Source organism: Kryptolebias marmoratus, linkage group LG17 (assembly GCF_001649575.2).
Source record: "Kryptolebias marmoratus isolate JLee-2015 linkage group LG17, ASM164957v2, whole genome shotgun sequence".
NCBI lineage: Eukaryota > Metazoa > Chordata > Actinopteri > Cyprinodontiformes > Rivulidae > Kryptolebias > Kryptolebias marmoratus.
In genome coordinates, this window is record NC_051446.1 from 15,090,902 (window position 1) to 15,111,944 (window position 21,043).

General features: G+C 37.0%; 1 protein-coding gene and 1 long non-coding RNA gene across 7 annotated transcripts in view; one reads left to right on the plus strand and one right to left on the minus strand.

The window, feature by feature from the left end:
• LOC112450574 overlaps positions 1–20,861 on the plus strand; it is a 34,725-nt gene extending 13,864 nt beyond the window's left edge. The window contains exons 4-5 of one of the 2 annotated variants that reach the window (XR_005234289.1): positions 5,200–5,272; positions 20,707–20,861. This is a non-coding gene — a long non-coding RNA (uncharacterized LOC112450574). Of the gene's footprint in view, positions 1–5,199; positions 5,461–20,706 lie in introns of those variants that run through there. The other variant, XR_003039233.2, reaches the window with a different exon arrangement.
• kcnc3b (potassium voltage-gated channel, Shaw-related subfamily, member 3b) overlaps positions 1–21,043 on the minus strand; it is a 57,833-nt gene that overhangs the window by 7,902 nt on the left and 28,888 nt on the right. The window contains exons 2-5 of one of the 5 annotated variants that reach the window (XM_025006428.2): positions 17,134–18,115; positions 14,286–14,480; positions 12,489–12,509; positions 7,990–8,030 (exon numbers count right to left, since the gene is read on the minus strand). In XM_025006428.2, the coding sequence (XP_024862196.2) occupies positions 7,996–8,030; positions 12,489–12,509; positions 14,286–14,480; positions 17,134–18,115 (1,233 nt within the window). In that variant the 3' untranslated portion in view covers positions 7,990–7,995. Of the gene's footprint in view, positions 1–3,761; positions 4,328–7,989; positions 8,031–12,488; positions 12,510–13,211; positions 13,341–14,285; positions 14,481–17,133; positions 18,116–21,043 lie in introns of those variants that run through there. The other 4 variants (XM_017418392.2, XM_025006429.2, XM_025006425.2 and 1 more) reach the window with 4 other exon arrangements.

Below are 21,043 nucleotides of genomic sequence, written 5' to 3' on the forward strand. Positions count from 1 at the left end.
TGATTTGTTGTTGAGTGGGGTCGACACCCAGTGTGAAGGGGGCCTTAAGATGTTTTCAGATAAGGTCTGGCAGCTTTAGAATACACTTGCAACTACAAGTAAAATATTTATAATAGTACAAAAAGAATAAATAAATTTACTCATTTTGTCCTATATTTAAAAATAAATATGCTAAATAAAACCTGAAAGTCAGGTTCAGATTTTAACCCTTGATGTAAACATAAAGGTTATTACATATAATAACTAGTATGGCTAATTTCTTACAACTGTATTGTATTCAGATGCATGGACACAAGTATGCACATATTTAAGAACAAGTACTGACCTCCAAAGTACTGCTTCAAATTTTAACTAGTTAGATCTGGCTTGTTTGCATCCTAAATTGTCGTCATTGTCTAAAAAGACCTCACAGAGGCACAACAGTGTCCGATTTTTCTTTTTTTTTATTTAAATATTTGTCTCAAACTGTGCTAGGTATTTATGATAGTTAAAACTATGTGTTTTCAATCTTAAGCCAAAAGATAACATACAGTTATAACATGAATCTGATTAAATTTGATAAAACATCAGAAACTATGAACAAATATGGTACTTAAGTGTGAAACAGAACTAGGGGTGAAATTGTCACTCTTCTGATCCATTATGTAGCATCACAGAGAAACAGTCCCACCTCTTTTGTTTAACATGTACAAAAAAATTACACAATTATAAGTTCAAGCATTCTCAAAAAGTAACATCTAAATTGTAGAATCGCTATAAAAGTTGAGCTTCAAATGTTTAATGAGGCTTTTAAACTCTCAGAATAGTGATAGTGCAAAGTAAAAAAAAAGTTTGTTTGCTCATGTTTACTATAATTAGTTTAAAACAAACCAATTAATAAACAAAACATTAACGTGCATTTGACTTGTTGCATGTTCACAAATGTGCAAATTTTTTTTTATTTCAAATTAAACTTATTTTAAAAATCCACTACCCCAGAATTGTTTTACCTTATAACAGTAGAAGTTCAGTTTGGCATTACACATTAAAGTAAAAATAAAAATACACAGTATCACTTAAGAAACAAACTCTGCATGTTGTTTCCATTATTTTCAGACAACACTTAAATACTGTATTTTTTTTCCCCATCAAAATATTTCAACAAAACAACCAATGATATCACAGTTTTGAACTAAAACAACAAAGCCTTACTTCTTACAGTGACTTCATGGTAAAAACAAGACAATTCACTTTCAGTCAATGTTAAATTCAAACAAACATTCAAGTGAAGTGGGTTTTTTTTCTTCTAAAAGCTGCATATCTAAACTTTTTTTGGAAGCACGCAGATTAAAAAAAAAATAGAAACCAGGACTGCAGATTATGACATTAGAATTTTAAAGTCCTGACTCCTAAGGGACATGGATGAGCTCTTAATTTTTAACTGGAAAACTTCATCCTTGGTTTTATATCATAACGTTAATCTCACATTTCTTTTCTGGCAAACATCTAACAGACATGGGGTTTTACTGATGGTCAATTTAGACAATCAGGGGTACAGAAATATCCTTCTTTATGATGACATAGGATGAAAGTAAAGAAACTATAACACTTTTCCTTAACTAAAACCATTCAAATTGGCTGCCACAGCATTAAAAGTGGCTTAAAATGAAACAAGACAAATGGCTCATGTCATAAAATTTTTTGTACATGTGGGAAAGCCAAATCAAAGATAACAAGTAGTCTGCCTTCTACGTCTGTGCACGTTTTTTAGGGTAAAAATATATCTGCATATTTACATGTTTTGTGCACAGCATGTTTTCCAGCATTAAAGAAATATTGCGTGTTTATTGCATATGTGAATGTTACTATTTTTCATCTTTCTTTTTTCTCTTTTTTCTTTTTGCTCCTCTGTTAACATAAGAGATATATACATGAAAAAACATGAAGTTAACCCAGATAAGAGGTCAAAACTTCCCTAAAGAAATCAGTTTTTTTAATTTGTTTAGTAAAAATAAATCAAAATATTTTTGATTTGATCATTTTTAATAAACACTGAAAACAAAATCAAAAAATTGAATGGACAAATAAAACTGACAGTTATGAAGTGAAAACAGACAAAGCCGAAGAGACGCATTTCATGGGGCGGTCTTGCTCCCAATCCGTTCAAATCTTCTAACATATTTTGTATTTAATGCACGTTTTAAAGGTTAGTAATTAGTACTGATTTTTAGTAAAGTGCTTGTATTTGTTTTAACTTTATATACTAATTACACAATCCTCCAGAACTGATGTTGTACATTTGTTGGACTTCTATTAACTTCTGAGTAGCTTTCTAAATACATTGCACTTGGATTTCCTAAAAAAAAACCCACAACTAATAAATGAACAATAAAAACATATTCAGAGTCATATTTTATGTGACTGTTCTGTTTCGGATTTTTTTAAATTGGTCCATTCAGTCATTTATACAGATAATGTATTTGTTAGTGTGATAAGTAAACCATGAGTAAAAGATTATTACAAAATTACAAGTAGCATGTGGTTAACTGGGCAGTAATACTGGGAAGGTAAAAAAACAGCTTGGATCTTCTTAGGTGTGGTTCTGTGGAAAATGATAAAGAATTATTATCTTACCTGTTGTAGATAGCTCTTTGAATGACCTCAGATTACAGAGTGGCTCTCATCAGACTGACAAGCTAACGGATAGTCTGAGCTGGGCCAAGGCCAAAAGGGAGTCGCTGCCATCTTAAACAACTACAGTCTCAAAACTTTCACAGCAGTTGATGCAAACGCTATTTTCTAAACCTTCACATTAGTGTCAGTTTTGCACAATACAGCTATTCCAGCTTGAAGTACCCCAGTCTTAACTTGGAATCCTACAGCTAGCTGCTGCTAGTGTTTTTTTGGACTTGTAAAACTAAAAATAAAAAAAATCACACAAAGAATTCTATATAAATAACAGTGATGAGAACACAGCATCCATGAAAAGGTTTATAAAATTGCTGTGAAATTTTAATACTGGAGTAAAGATAGGAACAGTCCCCTTTGGTCTTAGCCCCACTCTGACTGGCCATCAGTCTGATCAAAATGAAACTTTATTAAACCAAAGGTTGGTTATAACATTTCCACAGAACTCCACTTCAAAAGATCTAAAGTACAGCATTAAGCTTTTTGAATGTTTAAGTTTAACTTTAAAGGATCTGTTCCTCAATAATAGTAAGAAACTCACGCTAACTCACTGATAACATGACGTCAACGTTTTTTTTAAGTAAACTCACAACTTTGATAACATTTACAGATTATCTTCACGGCTCCATAAAGCATTTTTTTAAACAATACACCTCATACATACAATATATATAATTTACTAGAAAAAGTAATTGTATCAAATAATGGTTTCTCTTAGCAGCTACCAAATAGTCATTTATTTCCTCCTAGAAATGACTGAATGGACCTTTAGCTACTTGCTGCAAGGTATCAGTTGCATATGTGAGATTGTAATAGCAATGAACTAAACAAAAATATTCAACTCTATACACTACAGTTTCTGGCTTTTTTTTTACTTTGGACATCGATTAGCTCTACTGTTCAAACTAAACACAGATTGTTCTATGATGACATGATGATAAGTTATTACTGTGATTTATGGAAGCTGATCAATATCCAAATGATATCTAATGTTTTTATACATTATTAATCACAAACAATAAATGAAGTCAGCATCAATCTAATCTATAAATGGGATTTTTTTTCTTTGTTTGTTTTGTTTTTCTTTGGCTAAATGAACCTAAGTATCTTGTTTTGTGGTCATTTCTATGGATGTAGAAACGAGCTTGTGTTTGGTCCATAATACACAAAAATGGATGTCTATCTACAAAGTGAAATTCTAAAATGTAGACGTGTTCTTTTTTTTTATAACTTAGGACACTATTCGATTTACTAACCAATTCATATATTTAGATTTCATCTAATATTTCTTGCCTTTAAAGCTACATTTTGCACTTTGCCCCATCTGCATACCTGATGCATGCGTAACAAACTGTTAGACTCACCAGACTACAGGTAATTCTACATTCAAGTTCTTTTTTTCTTTTTTTCACGTTATTGCTATTTATTTGCACGGTTTACGGTGTGATCAGGCCATGACTAATCCACTGCACTTCTTTACTATCCAATCATGTGCATCCATTCTGCTACAAAATGGATGGGATAGGTGAACGACAGCGACTCAGTTGTCCCGGCGTCTCGTAGGTCTCGAATGGTGGACTAGTAATAGGAGCAAGTCGCAATGATGATCCCGCCACTCCGGATATATTATTGAGACTACGGGATTTCTCATAGCCCGTCGCTTTTAGAAAACATTTTCAATTTGCGATCATGTTCGGATGTATGCAAATAAAATGAATGGAAATTGTGTTTTAAATATTTGGGAATGTGATACAAAAATGTTCCATCGTGATGCGGTTTGTTATGAAGGTCACACAGTTTTGATACATGAATATGAGGTTTGGGGTATTTATAAGAAAAAAATCAAAGTGAGAAAAAGTACAAATGAAAATCCAATCAAACCAAAAAGATATAAAGGACACACAAGGACAGACACAGACAAGACAGACAAGACAAGACAAAACAAGAAAATGCGAGTTATGATTTGTCTTTTTTTTTTCTTCTTCTTTTCCAAAAACACAAAAGCAAAAGACTTTTAGATAATAATAAACTTAACACTAATTGAAGGCCCATTGCGTAAATCACCCAACATTTTAAGACAAGAAGTGTGATGTTTAATGTTTGGGTGTTTTAGGCAAATCTTGGGCCAAAAGTATACAACTTAACACAAACACACATTTATATCAGTAATATAGTGTAGGAGTTGACCACATGAAGTTTTCAATGAAGTTTTAATATGAAGCTCTACAAAAATCACGCGGAATAGTTCATTTCACCAACAAGTCGTTTGATTTGGGATTTTCATTCTATTCGTCTGTAAACTTCACATGGCCAACATGAAAATGCTCTGTCAGCAACATTGAAGGAAACCTATCCTCTGGTAAAATCATAGATCAGTTTATACTTTACTTACAGTGGGAAATGACACAGGATAGGAACACGAGATTGTTGCAAAATCCAGCTGCGCAAGTGACTTTGTGTAATGTGTGATTCTAGCACCACTAAAGGTGGGTTGATCTAATGTCCTTTGTGTCCTTTCCCGCTGTATTTTAGGTGGGAAACATGCAGATGTTGAGTTCTCCCTGTAGGAGGCAGCCCCAGTGCTGACGGAGTGTTGATGCATCAGGTAAAGTCAAATACACCATTGGTAGGTACAGTTATCTACCAGTTAACTGCTTACTCGCATATAATGGGTGGAGCTTTGCTTTCATATTAGGAATGACATTTTAATTAGGTACAAAATGTGAACTAATGAAGTTTAAAAAAAAACTCCAACCATCACATGACCACAAATGGACAACAGCCAACACTACAAAATGACGCCCTTTGTGTCTTCCTGCTAAAAATAAAATTAAATAAAAACAGGGGCAATATTGCTCTGGGTACCAAATCATTTTTATTCAACCAAGGATAAAAGTCATTTTTCTTTTTGTTGCTGTTTTTACTCTGGCACATTAGCTTTATGGTAACTCAGTGAAATATTTGCCTGCTTGCATCAACTGGTACGAATGCTGTAGGAATAATGGGGGGAGCAATATGGTAAAAAAATAAATAAATAAATAAATAAAAAACTGAGCTGGTTTTTATGGTAGAGCGATGCTTGCCTGGTGAGGTAAACTATATATGTACTTACAGCAAGAACTGTAGTTTTTCTTACAAGACATTTATCAAATCATCTAACCGATAAGTAATCTTCAGTCAATAGTTGCTATTCTCATTTTTATAATTTAAAACACTATTTTTGTTACTACTTTCCTTCAAATACAAAACCACAGACAAAAAATACTGTATGGATATATTGCAGCATATTTTGTCAGCCATACAGTTTACTACATACTGTACAACAGATACCACTACCCACTTAAAACAAAAAACATTGAACTGGATAAATATGGGGTGTGATTTGTTTGAATTAAAACTGTGACAACAAAAATCTTAATGCTGAACTAATGATCGTGTTCTTCTGTTTGTGGCCAAAATGAAAACATAAATCAGATTTTTTTAAAACTACACATGCAAATTAAAGTGCAGATTTCCATTTAGGAAATGAAGAGTTGTTCATTTTGTCCTATTTTTTTGTCTTAAACTAACTAGAAGAAGGATGCCGTATTTAGTCATATTTACTAGTAAATTAAATCATCCTTAGGCAGCTCACATATGTTCCTCGATGGGCTGATATAGCGCTACAGTTTTTTGCTAATATAAATAATAATCAATCACTTTATCTATGTGCAGCCTTTAATAAACAGAGATGAATGTCCAAAAACATGTGACATGTCCAGTATGGGAGTTTTCCAAAATATGTGAGGTGTAGATATGAAGCTGGAACAAAAACTTTTTTGTTTTGTTTTGTTGTTGTTGTTTTTTTCTCAGAAATTGCCATCTTCTCATTGTGGTAAGCTAAAGACAACTTGCAGCATGCCAAGTGTAGAACACACGCTGCAAATGAGACAGAAATGACTAAAATGCTGTGTTTCATACAGCATATGAGTTATGTCCAAACTAAGATTAAACTACCACAGCAAGGTAGTTATGCTTATTTTAAACATGCATTCCTTTACATCTAAATACTATTTTTCTCTGTTTTATTGGCTAAATGATTACTGGGGGCAAAAATGTTTGGCAATGGTCCAGTTTCATAAGTGGCTACAAGCAGACAGCCACCATGTAATCCAAGGTGCAGCTGTCTCCGTCAAAGTAAAAGTGCTTGTTTCTGCAGCTATCCTGCCATGTTTCTGCACTTATTCAAGGTCAACAAATTAATGTGAGCTAAAAAAAAGAAGCTGCCTCTACTTTGTCATGTCTCGCCACTCTTAAACAATGGCTGTTCTTAGAAAATGTTTCTTTTTTGGGTGCAGCATTTGTTCTCCCATTTCATTTGCAGTCGTCATCTGGGTCAAAGTGTTCACAGCAAACTGCAAGGCTCAGCAAACGGGCAAAAGTGTTTTTATTCATTCGTGGCGCAACTACAGCTGCTGCGCTGCTGTTTGAGCTCATGTCAGTCCCCCCAAAAGTTGGACGGCGAGAGCTTTGCAAAGTGTGGCGCATCAATCTGCTTGCAAAATTCTTATATCAGCAAAACAAAAACATTTTTTAAACCACTTAAATAACTTTATTTTGTTTGTTTGGTTTTTTTTTTTTTTTACAAATAAACACTGTAATTCAACTTTTTTCTCTATTATCACACACACCTGTCTTTGGAGCAATCATTTCAGGTAATGTCGTCACACATCTGTAAAATTATTCAGTTTGGAAGACAAGTTTGTTCACTTTAAAAAAAGGTTCCTTAGATCACAATCGGTTTTTTGCCTCCACAATACTCAAATTATTCCAAACATTTTCCTGGCAGGTAAACATTTAGATCCTAATCAGCGTAATAATAAGGTCTGCAGTTACCATTAATGTTGGTCATGTTCTTTCAAATAAGAGACTTATTGTTACTTTAAGTCAAGAAGATTTGTTTTTTTTTTGTTTGTTTGTTTTTTGCCAAACATGAGAAGAACAAAACAAAAACGTTCTCATCTGCTGATTAGATGAACAGTGAAAGTGATGAAGAGTGATTTTACTTTTGCTGATGAATGAAAGTAATTCCTTGAAAACCCCATTCAAATGAAAGATATCAATTGGAAGCGGAACATGTCTCAGCCACTGCAGGTGTTTGTCACAGTCTGCTCTCCTCCTCTCTGGACTATCTGCTGCCTTTACGACAACATCATCAACATGGTGCTCTGAGATTTTCTGTCAGTGGGGAGATGTTGAGTCTCGCTGTCACTGTACTCAGTGATGACATAATTTCTGCCAAAGTCACACTTAATATACACTATGGAGGGTGCATGTACCTACCTAGAGTCAGACTGTAGTTACACTTGCACTGCAGTGGCGGCCTGGGGATGGGATGAAGAATGAGTGTTAATCACAGAAGGAGAAGGTTTTGAGGAAGGAGGGCACAGACGAACAGAAAAAGGGCAGCAAATATTGTGGCCAGACCTGTTTACCGAGGAAACGTAAAGAGACATGACTTGTGTATGTACAGTAAATGTGTAAAAAAACTCACTACAGTTTTCACTTGCTTCTCCTGTGCCCTATAACCTCATAAGTCTGTGTTTGCTGTGGACGCTTAGGAAGTGCTGACTGCTCCGAATGGCCACATACTGAATCATTCTTACATGAAATCAATTGCCAATTAAAGATGGCATGATCTCCTGTTACCCATAATTAGATGTATTGATCACTTGATAACCAAACTAAAACAGCCACACTGTACACATACAGTACATACAGTGGCTGTCATGTCTTCTGGACAAATTAGATGACATGCAACATGTCCCTCTTCCTCTTGTTAGCTGTATATGGGTCACAGACACCTGTGGCGCGTCAGCTGGTATATTTAAAGCTCAAGTCCACTTCATCTGCTTGTACACAACTATGGATCTATATGGTAGTGTTACTCAGTATTTTTATAAGGTAAAGATCTGGCTCAGGCAGAATATTTGCAGAGTTTTGTGATGACATAAAGTATAAGACGCACAGTGGGAAGGTAAACACAATAAAGCATGCACGGCAATGTAAAGGTACATACAATGTGAAGCTTAAAAAAAGAACAAACAGAAAGTGTAACCAAAGAAGACACAATTCTACTTGTAGTTACATTTAGATTTAGAACATTATTTATACACTATATACATTTTAGAGAGTTTTATATTGAGATGGCACAAAAAAACTTGTATTTGTAAGTAAAAATAATAAAATAAATAATGGTAAACATTTGTGAGATGAAATGTGGATAAACACCTTTTTTGTTTTTGGAACAAGCATCATTTTTATATTCAGTGGGAGTTAAAAATAACAAAAAGAATAAAATGTGATTATTCTTATTCTTCCTAAAAATAAAAAATAAACTGATTTTTCATTTGGTAAAATTTGTCTCTTTTTTTTAAATCAATTATGTACTTTAAATTATGTTAATTATTTAATTGTTCTGTAACCATTCTTCTTTCCTTTATTGATCCAAATCATAAATAAAACTAAAAAAAAGAATCACAGGAAGAACACAGGGGAAGTCAAAGCACTAAACAGCAAGACACCATTTTACAAAGCTAAAAGACCACAACCACAGACAACAGAACTATAAAAAAATATATTAATTCAAAAAAATATAACTTAAATTTACACACAATAAATCAATAGATTCACAATGAAACACAAAAATACAAAGAGTAACAAAATCACTCCACAGTAATGTGTGACAAAAACACACTGTACACATCAGGTTAGGAACAAAGATAAAAAGCACAAAAAAACAACAACAACAACAGCAAAATAAAGTAACAAATTGTTCATATGTTGTTAGTAGAGAGAGTGGAGGAGGTAGGAGGTTAAAATAAAAGTAGACTTAGTTCCTTGGTGAAGGTTTGGAGGAGTGAGGATTGCGCAGTCAAAGGGGGGAGTAACTGTTTGCCCTTTGTGAGCCATGCATATAGCGCTGAGTGCATAAGAGGTCAAATGGCCAAAAAAAAAGAACACAATAAAGCCGAGAAAATAACTCAACAAAGACATCTTATCACAGAGACTAAATAAATCACAAATGAAGCGCACAATAATGACTTCCGGAGATGAGAATCCCTCTTTAAAAACAACAGGAAGGGCAGTGAACAGGGAAATTATTGTAAAGTTTTTTTTCAATGTAGTGGTCCAATATTACTGGTTTAAATAGGCTGGTGTACAGTTTTCTACAGTACTATGCAAAAGTCTCGAATCATCCCTCATTCTGTTCTATTTTGCTTTTAAGGAATCAGACTTTCTTGTAATTTTTTAAGTGGTCTCGATCAAAAGTTCTTTAGACTTTCTGAATATCTTTTTAAAGGGACTTTGGTTGCTTTTTCACTCATTTTCAAAGGGACTTTTTTTAGCCACATATCAGAAAAAGGGCTCCAAAACTAAAAGGATTAACCACTGTTGTGTTGACACATAACAGACTTTTTTAGCAAAGAATACAATTTAAACTGGATCATTAGGCACTCTGTTACCAGCAGCCTGACCCAAAGACAAAATTTGTTCTCATTCCTTTAATTGATACTAAAATAAAACACAGTTTGACACATAAACTAGTATTTAATTACCAATAAGGGGATTCTCAAAAAGCTTTTAAATAAACCTTTGTATACAGTAGATGATCAGCTGAAGTATGATGCATCTGTCAGCTCCTATTTTTTTTAAGTTTTTTTTTTTAAGTTTTTGTTAAATATTATTTATTTTACTTTCTTTAAGACATGGCTTTTAGATACAGTTCATCTAATGTAAAACTTTTGTAGGCCAGACATATCTATTTGTCCACTTTACTCTTGTTTTAGATTTAAACAACATGCTCAAAAGCAGCCAAAGTCCAAAGAAAAACTTGGAAGGACCCACAGAGAAATATAAATCTAGATCAAGTCCACTTTAGAAGATTACAAGAAAGTCTGGCTCCTTGGAAGTAAAGTAGGAAAAAAATATGACGGTAATTTAAAACCATTGCATATTATATTTAGCCACTGTTTAATGTTTTAAATCTTGGACAAATAACTTTCCTATCAAAAGTTTGAACATGCTGACTTTGTATCTAAAACTAGAGAATCACATTTCAGATCCAGCAAGAAACAGATCAGGTTTCTTCGTTGTTTGCTTTCTGTAGTTGCCCAAGTTTCAAGAATTTAAAGGAAACAAAGACCATTATAGATCCCCAGACTAAAAGGTACAAATTAAAGTGTACAATTTGTCTTTAAGATGCCTTAAGCAGCATCCTAATGACCCCAGTAATTATTTTCCTCAATGCACTCCTGATTTGCTTTAAAGGGGGATTTTTTAGTGTCACTTAATTTGCAGTTTGCACATTTAAAACTGTAGCAATGTTAGCGACTTTTGGGTGAAAAGCTTGGACAGCTCAAGGCTTGCTTACCTTAGTCTGCATGAAGACACTTTTTAGTCAAACCTGTCATAGCGTTTGTCTGTTTGGTCAGTAAGTGTGTTAAGTGTTTCAGTCGCCAAGTGCAGCTTTTATTCCTCCTGATTTCTACTCAGGTCTCCAGAGAACAAATGTCAAAGGTCCACAGCTCTGGACTACACTAGGCACTGAAATCACAGTTACGTGGTCCAGGGAATAGTATTTCAGATCCAGCACACGCTCATGAAAGGATATTCTGCTAAATTGGCATTGCAATTAACTGAGCCTTAATTTGTTGTAGACTTTGCAAGAAAATGCAACATATTTGTTTGTTTTCAGTGTGCCACGATTCAAGAGATACTATCCCTTGACCCAGATGACTCCACTAACCCCAGTAACCTTAGGCCTTAGGAAAATAGTGTACAGCACTGAACTCTGTGAAACAATTAAGGATTCCACTTAATTTCAATTAAAACTGCCTTGTGTGTGTATGCATGTATAAGATTAGGTGTGTTGTAATAAAAGCATAGTTAAGATCTTTTGAAGTTGGGTTCTGTGGAAAAGTTATGGCTAATTAATATCTTACCTGCTGCAGATAGCCATTTAGGCAACTTTAGTTTGGGAAAAATAGAGTTTAAGTCTGACCAGGCTGATGAGCTAATGGCTAGTCCAAGCGCAGTCAGGACTGAAGTGGATTTCTGCCACCTTAAAACAAGCTCCAGTCACAGAAATTCCAAAGCGGTTTTTACAAACATTATTTTATAAACCTTTACATCAACATAAGTTCTGCATTACACATTTATTCCAGAAGTGACTCAGGCTGCACCATAAGTGCTACAGCCAGCTGCTGCTGGTAATTACATTGTGTAGTGCTAAATTGATGGCAATGTAAAGATTTATAAAAGATTATCTGCACGAGCCACTATGAAATGTTTGAAACAGGAGTTCTTTAAAATGGCAGCACTCCATGTTGAACTCAGCCCAGTTTAGAGCTTAATTCTGACCGGACTGACAAGCTAACCTCAGTTTCTCCAAACTGAGGTTGATCAAAGAGCTACATATGTACAACAGGTAAGATATCATTTGTTCATAACCCTGCCACAGGACCCCACTTCACCAGATTTGAACTACTGCTTTAAGTTTATTAAAAATATAACTACAATACTGTTCAATATCTGCATGTACTTTGCAGCAGTCTTTATTTTTTATTTTATTTTATTTTATTTTTTTGCAGAATTTGATTTCAGTGTGTTTTGTTTACCAAGGTGCAGGCTGGTGGGGTTGGGAATAACATGAATCAACACAGTAGAAAGGGAAAAACCAAAAGTAAGCCACACACGACAACACAAACACAACACTCAGACGGCATTGAGGGGACAGAAACACAGTGTATACACATGTAAGAATGAAAAAGCCCACATACACACGCGTGATATGACACAACCTGAAGAGAGAGACAACAACAACACAGAGGCACATCAGACAACAACGTGACCCGCTGTTCCCACTCATTTTTCTTCACTTTTATGTTAAAGTTAGTTACTAACACAGGACACAACAACTACGGTTATTTTCACTTGAGCTGCTGGATGTATTTGTGCATACCCACATGGATGCCAACTTGCTCTCATGACTGTATGCAGGTTTTAAGCCCTCGCACATACACAAACACACAAGCAGACACATCTGTGCACTTTACTTGTATTGTAGAGCAATCCCATTTCCTTTCCAGATTTTTTTTTTTACATCTTGCACATTGTTTATTGACTTCACAAAAAATAATAAAACATTTTTTTTAAAAAGCAGAATATTGGGCTGAGGTTAGGTTGCACATGAAATGATGAGCCCCACAGTTAATTTCTGTCACACAAGTAGAACTCAACCTTAGCTCAACTGTTTCCAACTGTTTCCTCACAGTTGAAAACTTTATTGAACATTTAGACACAACTCGTGAAAGTATTCCTGTATATGTGATTTAAGTTTATACATACAATGTGCAGCTGCATCTGTGTTAAAGGGGGTGTCATATTGTTGCAGCAGTTTGTGCATTTGGAAAACATCATATGGAGAGTCAGATCAAAACTATTGGGTGTTTCTAGTCAGAAACTGTCTACACTATAGGCTCTTTAGTTGTAATTTTTGTTACCTCTGTGCTATGGTTTGATCCAGGAGGAGGTGGAGTTTGCATTGAGGTCCTGCTGTAACAGAGACCCCTCCATCTTATACCAATCCTCAGTCAGAGGGGAGTCTGGGCTGGGTGCCAGGGCTGCTGCTGCTAAAGTAGTTTGTTGTCAACAGGGGGGTGTTGGAAGTTTGGAGGGAGTGTGGGGGAGTGTTTAGGTGCAGGTTGGTGGCAGTGGTGGTTGGATTGCAATAGTAAATGACATTAGGTGTCAGGTTTTCATGGGCATGAGGATAATGCACATGGGACAAAAAAAGAAGAACAGGAGGAGAAATGATGGAGCACAAAGTAAAAAAAAAGAGGTATGGGAGGTGAGAGGGTAAGGGGTCACCAGGAGTGGAAAATTTTGATGGGAGTTCAGTGAGGAAAAGTTGTCAAAGGGGTAGACGGCAGTTGGAGAAATAAAAAGGTTGATGGAAGGCAAGAGGGAGAGAGAAACAGACAAGGAGAAACAGAAGTGACGAGAAGAAAATTAATGCATGGTCAACTGTCTGAGTCCAGAAGACAGAGAAAGACAGATCACTTTTGAGCATGAATGAATGTGACAACATGGGACAGAAAAACAAAATTCACAGACACCAGAAAAAGATGGAGGACGTGTCCAATACTATGTGAAGAGAAAGAAAAAGCCCCCCACCCCCCAAAAAACAAAACAGAAAGACAGGAAAATCTCATGTGACAGAAGAAATCAAACACCAAGCGGTGATGGAAGCACAGACAACATGAAGATGAAAAGATGGAAACAAAGAGCAGAGTTGAAGAGCTATGTTTACATGCATGTGTTGCAGCTGTATGACTGCATATGTGTACTGCATGTTTTGTTGTTTTTGTTGAGGCTTTTATCTTTTATCTCAGTTTTTGTGTATTTTCTTGTCTGAATCTGATCTTTAAAGCATACAGTAATTTACAAGTATCTGTATTGGCTGCACACTGGACATATATTGTTGTTTACAGCATATTGTGCCTGGCATCTTGCTGCGTGGATGTGTTTACATAAAATGTGAATTTTACATATCCGTCTCCTGGTGTGAAACATACCTTTCCGCACATTCCCATCTGTGGCACGGAATTCCCTGGTGTTGAGTAGGAAGCAGGCTCGGTCCTGCTGGTAGCGTTCCCGAGTGGGGCCTCGCCCAATAGGGCTCCTTTCGTCTGGGCTTAGCACCTGGTCGATGGTGGGGCAGTCCTCATTAGCCAAGGCGGCTGAGGCTGCGTCACCGTTCTGCTTGGAATCTGGATGAGTCAAAGCAAAGGTACAAATCCCACTGAGGACAACTGCTCACAGAAGAGCATTTTGTGATTCATTTATCAAAAATATATATATTTCCATTACTTTAACTAAGTTAGTTGACTGTTGGAAAAAGGGACCAGCTCTTCCGAGACCCGATTGGTTAAAGAAAATGAATAGATGAATGTAATCTGTTAAATAAACAGATCTGAATCCAATAAAAAATACAGTGTGTTACTTACCGGATATGTACTCTAGCTTGTAATTACAAGGTAGTTATACAGCCAGGTCCATGTAAGTACACTATAAGTACTGTGTACATACCAGGTAAGTAACCAGGTACTTTCCATGTAATTACCTGGTATGTACCTGTTACTGGGTACATACCCTGTAAGTACAGGGTGACAAATAACTTCATACCACAGCTTAGTCAAGGTAGGTACCATATAAGTAGCAAATATTTATCTGGTTCCTGGTACTCACCAGGTACATACAGGGTACTTTCCTGTGCCCAGTAAGTACACTGTATGTACTTGGTGCATACCTGTTATACACCCAGTAAGTACCAAGTATTTATCATTACCAGGTCACAAAGACTTGGTACCTGGTAAGTATCTGGTACCTACCAAGTAAGTAATCAGGTACATATCAGGTAAGTCACAAGGTTTGTATCAGGCACTTACCTGGCATGTACCTAGTTGTTACCTGTACCTGGTAAGTACTCTGTATGTACCTGGTACTTGCCCGATAAGTACTAGGTACATTCCAGTTAAGTATCAAGATGTATTATGTATGTAATTTGCTACCCAAATTTGATAATGCAGGTTTACTTGCAGATATTTGTTTAAGGAATAGACTGTTTTTAAGGGGTGTTGTGAGTAGTAGTTTTGAGTAGTTGATGCACTATCCATAGTAAATGGCGGTCGGAATGATTTTAGTTTGGAGAATCAAAAGATAAATCTAGTAGGAGAATAGCTACTCAGAGTAGGATCCATTCAAGGATGAATTTCCACCATCTACAACATCTTAAACTCAAATATCTTAGCAGTTTGAGCAAACTGTATGTTTGGTATCTTTACACCCTATTACTTTTAGATGAGACAGTTGATTATGTTGCCAAAATTTTCAAAACCATACCATGTTTGTGTTGCTATGTGCACAGAGGGTGCTAGGAGTGATTTTTCAGTCATCAGCCATGACTTTCAGTTCGGCCAGTTAAATCTCAAAACAGCTACACACAATAAACTTGAATGCAAATACATTTTTTATATACCTTTTTAGGATGGTATTTAATGACCGAGGTCATACAGAGGAAGAACTGTTTGTTATTGAGATAGAACAATCCCTGGAGGACTCAGCTGATCAAAAATAAAATATATTCAGTAGCCACAGTGGACAGTGTTAGCACAGCAAAGTGGATGTTCAAAGAAAAAACAGCGACAACAACTGTCTATAATAAAAGGTTGTAAAAATAGTCTTCCAAGCGTTTGCTTGAAATGCTAGAAAATGTTTGAGTTTGTTGTTTTAGATCATGAAAATTTTCTGCAGAACAAATACTGACTGCTGATAATGTCATACAGTTTTACATATAAAAGTGCTGTAATATTCACAATACTCAAAAAGAAATTATATTTTAATCTATTACTATTTATCATTCGAGAATACTGATAAATTTTGCTGATTAGTATTGAAATACCTTGTCAGACAATGGAATACTGTAAATGTACATTTTTTGTTAAAAAACCTTCATCAGTTATTTTTTGTCATTTTGTTTTTTTTGCTGTCATTTTTATTGTTCTGTTCTGATTGTTGTCTGACATGTTGTGTTTTGTTGCCCAGAACCACTTTAAAGCACAGGCACACAAAGGTACAGGTACAAAACAGCAATAAAAGGGAGGTCTACATGTATTTATGTACACCTTATTCTTGATCACTGGCACATTCTCAAGTCAAAAGACCACCTGATAAAACTGTAAGACTACTAATGTTTTTAGTCTTTCTGAAGTTTGATGAGGCATTATGGTAAAATATGTTCTACAGACTGTCACCGTTTCTTTGTGATGTTGAAAGCTTTAGATTAATAAAAATTCAGAAACTATATTTGCCTACACATACAGTAAATATAACCGACTGCCATTTAGTAACTTACAAAAACATGTGAAGAAAGCCAGGGAGACAGGATGTAATAAAAGAGAAGATACCAATATTTTGTGGCTCACTTGTGACTGAGCCATTTAAGTAATGCTTTAAAGGTGCATTATTGTTTCGTAGCATTTGACTGATGCTTGATGCTGAAGTAGTTTTACTGTCAGTGGCAGAGAGAAAATCTGTGAAGTCAGCCAAAAATTATATCCATTAAGCTGTTTTAATAGATAATTGAGTTCATTTTCCTTCCAAAGTGTTTATTCTTTTCACTGACAGATGGGTGCCTTAAGGCAAATGTGAACCTCCTAGTTGATCATTACACAAGAGTTCTGATGGGCCAGTGATTTCTCCAGGGTGGTGCAAGAATCACCATGCACAATTTCTTTATATTACTTCGACTCCTTTTTCTTTACACCTTGGCATTCAGAATTTAGCAGTATACCAAATCCCTAAAATCATAAGAGACCTAAAAGTTTTGGCACTACATGTTCCGCAGAAAGAAACAAAACTCACCTCTGTTTATCTCTATAATCTCTTCTTGAGCAAGAGGACAGTCACCCCCTATACCTCCAGACCCCATTACGCCACCTAAGACATTTCCCAAGATCCTTTGTGGTGAGGCAGTAGCCATTGCCAGAGCATCTGGCTTGCAGTAGTTGGGAGACCCTGGTTGCGGCGCTCGAGGGATATGTTTGTTCTTCTTTTTGGGCAGCTTCTGTTTGGCCATAGCCAGAGAGTAGTACATGCCGAAGTTGTTGACAATGACAGGTACAGGCATAGCGATGGTTAGCACACCAGCCAAGGCACACAGCGCACCCACCAACATCCCTGACCACGTCTCCGGGTACATATCACCATAACCCAGCGTGGTCATCGTCACAACAGCCCACCAGAATCCAATGGGGATGTTCTTGAAATTGGTGTGGGCACTTGCTGTCGGGTCGTCTGGGTCGGCGCCAATTCTCTCAGCATAGTAGATCATAGTGGCAAAGATGAGGACACCGAGGGCCAAGAAGATGATGAGCAGGAGGAATTCGTTGGTGCTGGCGCGAAGGGTGTGACCAAGGACACGGAGACCAACAAAATGGCGTGTCAGTTTGAAGATTCGGAGGATACGGACGAATCGGACAACACGGAGAAACCCCAGGACATCCTTGGCAGCTTTGGAGGACAGGCCGCTCAGGCCGACCTCCAGGTAGAAGGGCAGGATGGCGACAAAGTCGATGATGTTGAGGGCACTTTTGAAGAATTCCAACTTGTCTGGACAAAAGATGACTCGCAGCAAGACCTCAATGGTGAACCAGATGACGCACACACCCTCCACATACGTCAACCAGCTGTCAGTCACCACCTCGTATACTATCTCCTCACGGGTTCCATTGGGAGTCGTGACGTTCTCTGTCTTGTTTGTGATGGTGTTGAAGGCCTCGTGCGTCTCCATGCAGAAAGTAGATATAGAGACGAGGATGAAGAAGAGGGAAATAAAAGCCACATACTGGAAGGAAGGAAAGCAAGGAAGAAAACAGAAAACAGGAAAGGAAAACATAGGGAGACAGCAGAGAAAAAAAAGAAGGGAAGGAAAAAGAGTTAGTTTCAATACAATTAAATTCAGCAAGGACAGAAATTAAAAAACTCCTGCAAATAAGTCAATAAACGTTAACTTTAAAAGGAATTAAAAGCTACATTACTCAAGACTTTTGTAGAACTTACCTACATTTACCACATTTCCACTTTGTTGGTCGTCCATGTTCCATACAGTACATCAGATAATCCTTCACTCATACAATCAGAACTTTTTAAAGATAAACACAATAAACTTCCTGTTTCTAAATACCTAATGATTCAAAAGAACTAAAGCCAGATTCACATTTAGTTTATAATCGTCTGTTTTAATCATGGTTGTGTGCACTGCATGTAATGTCATGAATGCTGCGCCCAATGCACTTCGGTGTGGTTTCAGCTGGTTGCACACTTTCTAAATTTGTAACCTGGCACATCACATGGATCATCACCTGGATCAACACCCATCAATGCGGAAGCAATCAATATCACAGAAAGCGCAAATACTTCTGCTGAAACCTCCCATTCCCATGTTTGCATGTTCGGATCCAACTTGCCTTTTAAGCCAAGTCCTATAATTGTCCCTCGAGTAAATCTGTTTTCTCAGGGAGACAATTTTTCGACTTGCTTATTTTCTCATGACTCAAAGGCAAGTTTTCCTAATTCTGCTGTGTGATCTTCAAGATGTCTATATATACCCAGGCTCATCATTCTACTGTCGCCCATTTGTCAGTGAATCAATTACAGCTGCATGAAAACACCCGTGTGTTTTAGAGGCCACTGCACAATCCTTCCATGTTTGTGGTCCATTCCTACAGGCCCTGCAGTGTATTTATAAATGCACTATACTCTGTGCTTTATCAGATAAATAATAAAAAACAGACTTGGCCTTAGGAGCAAAAGAGAAAGCCCATATATATATGAGAAGCTTGAGTGTATTCTGTGTGTCGTGTGTATTTTTGACATTATGCACTTATGTAATATACAAGAAGAGGGCCCATAACTAACAAATAGAGGAAGCCAGTTTTACTTATTTTTCCTTGAAGGTCTGCTTTTTTCCCCTCTTTTCTTTGAATTGGAAATTGGACGAGAGCCTACACATATTTTCTCCAAGTGCTGTTATGACACAAACAGACTAAGTAGAAGATTTAACACTCTAAGCTACTGTATTCAATGAGGCGATTAGCTGAAAAGCATTTGTCCAAACTTGTTATGTAAAGTCATAATAAGTTCAGTTTTGGGTTTTTTGATTGCTGCATCCATTAACAGCAGGTATGATGGTTAGAGCTAAGTAAATTCTCACAACGGAGACAGCAGAAAAGTATGATCGCTAAAGTAAATCAAATTATTCTTTTTTAGTTGACTTTTTAGGTTTTTCTGACATTTCTACCTTTGCTATTTTCTGCTATTCTTCCTCCTTCTCCTCTCCTCTCCTCTCCTCTTTCTTCCTCTTTTCTCCCCATCCCTTTTCCCTACCTCTTTTCTCCTCTTCTGTCTTTCTCACTAGTCGCTGTCTGACCTACTTTCTCCAATTGCTGCAGTGCTCTCCTCCTCAGTATCATGAAGACACACACACATAGGCACGCAGAGGTTCTCAATCACCCTCCTACCTCTACCCTCATATCAGCCCCCCTGCCCCGTCCCAGGGAAGCAGGATACCACCAGGGGGACCAACTCAATGCGCTTCTCTATTGGCTAAAGACCTGAGACTCTCACAAGCAGATTTCAGACTAATAAAGAAAGTTTTCCCCTATAAATGTAAGGCTCCATTAATAATAAGCTATCACTGTTGATATTCCTGATGGACACAATATTGTTAGGAGTAAATTAATAAAAACTGGGAATTTTGTGAAAATGAGCAACACTGCTATGTAAAGAGAAAAACTGCAGTAACGCTGATGGTTCTATGTAGGCTACACAGGTGGAGACGCAGTAGGGAGCGGACAGGTAGGGGAGGGACAATGTAGGTTTATGCGTAAGAGAAAGGAGGTAGTATAATACGAGTGCGAGGGTGAGAACCAAAAGGCAAAACAAGGTAGTTGCTGAAAGTTTTCTGAGCAAAGATTTTCAGCGAAATTTGGTAAAGGTATCTCATCACTGTGGGGATCTCAACTAGAACTGACAGTGTCTTGAAAAGAAGACAGAAAGTATGACAGAGATGATTGTTAAGACGGAGAGGGCAAAAAAAAAAAAAAAAAAGCAAACACATCAGGAGACTGAAGGTTAATCGTAAATGACAGGTCTAAGCCACAAAAGTAACTTCTGTCAAGCTGAGGGACAGAGAGTTCTGTGAGACATTACCAGCATGTTAGTCCATCAAAATCACTTCATCTAAAAATAAATGCCTGGCATTCCATGAAGGAATGCATATCACCCGCCAACTACTTCACTAACAGACAAAGGGTTGATATTAACAGTTAATGCTAAAGTTTTAAGAGAGCAGCTTGTGCAATTAGTATGTTTTGTGACTGAGTCTCGCCTAGAACCACATCAAATTTAGTTATAATAATCTTTGTGTTTTCTTAGATCAGTTTGCTGCTGCAGCCATCTTGAAAGAATCACTGGTCACTGAAAGAACTCAGATGGTCATGGCTCAAATATCAGTGGAGGAAATGTCATTTCAAAGACCCCTTATGATGAACATAAATATTGGACACAGTGTTCCCTCGCCCGGACGCGGGTCACCGGGGCCCCACTCTGGAGCCAGGCCTGGAGGTGGGGCACGTTGGCGAGCGCCTGGTGGCCGGGCTCTCACCCATGGAGCCCGGCCGGGCACAGCCCGAAGAGGATACGTGGGTCCCCCTTGCCATGGGCTCACCACCTATGGGAGGGGCCAAAGGGGTCGGGTGCAATGTGGGATGGG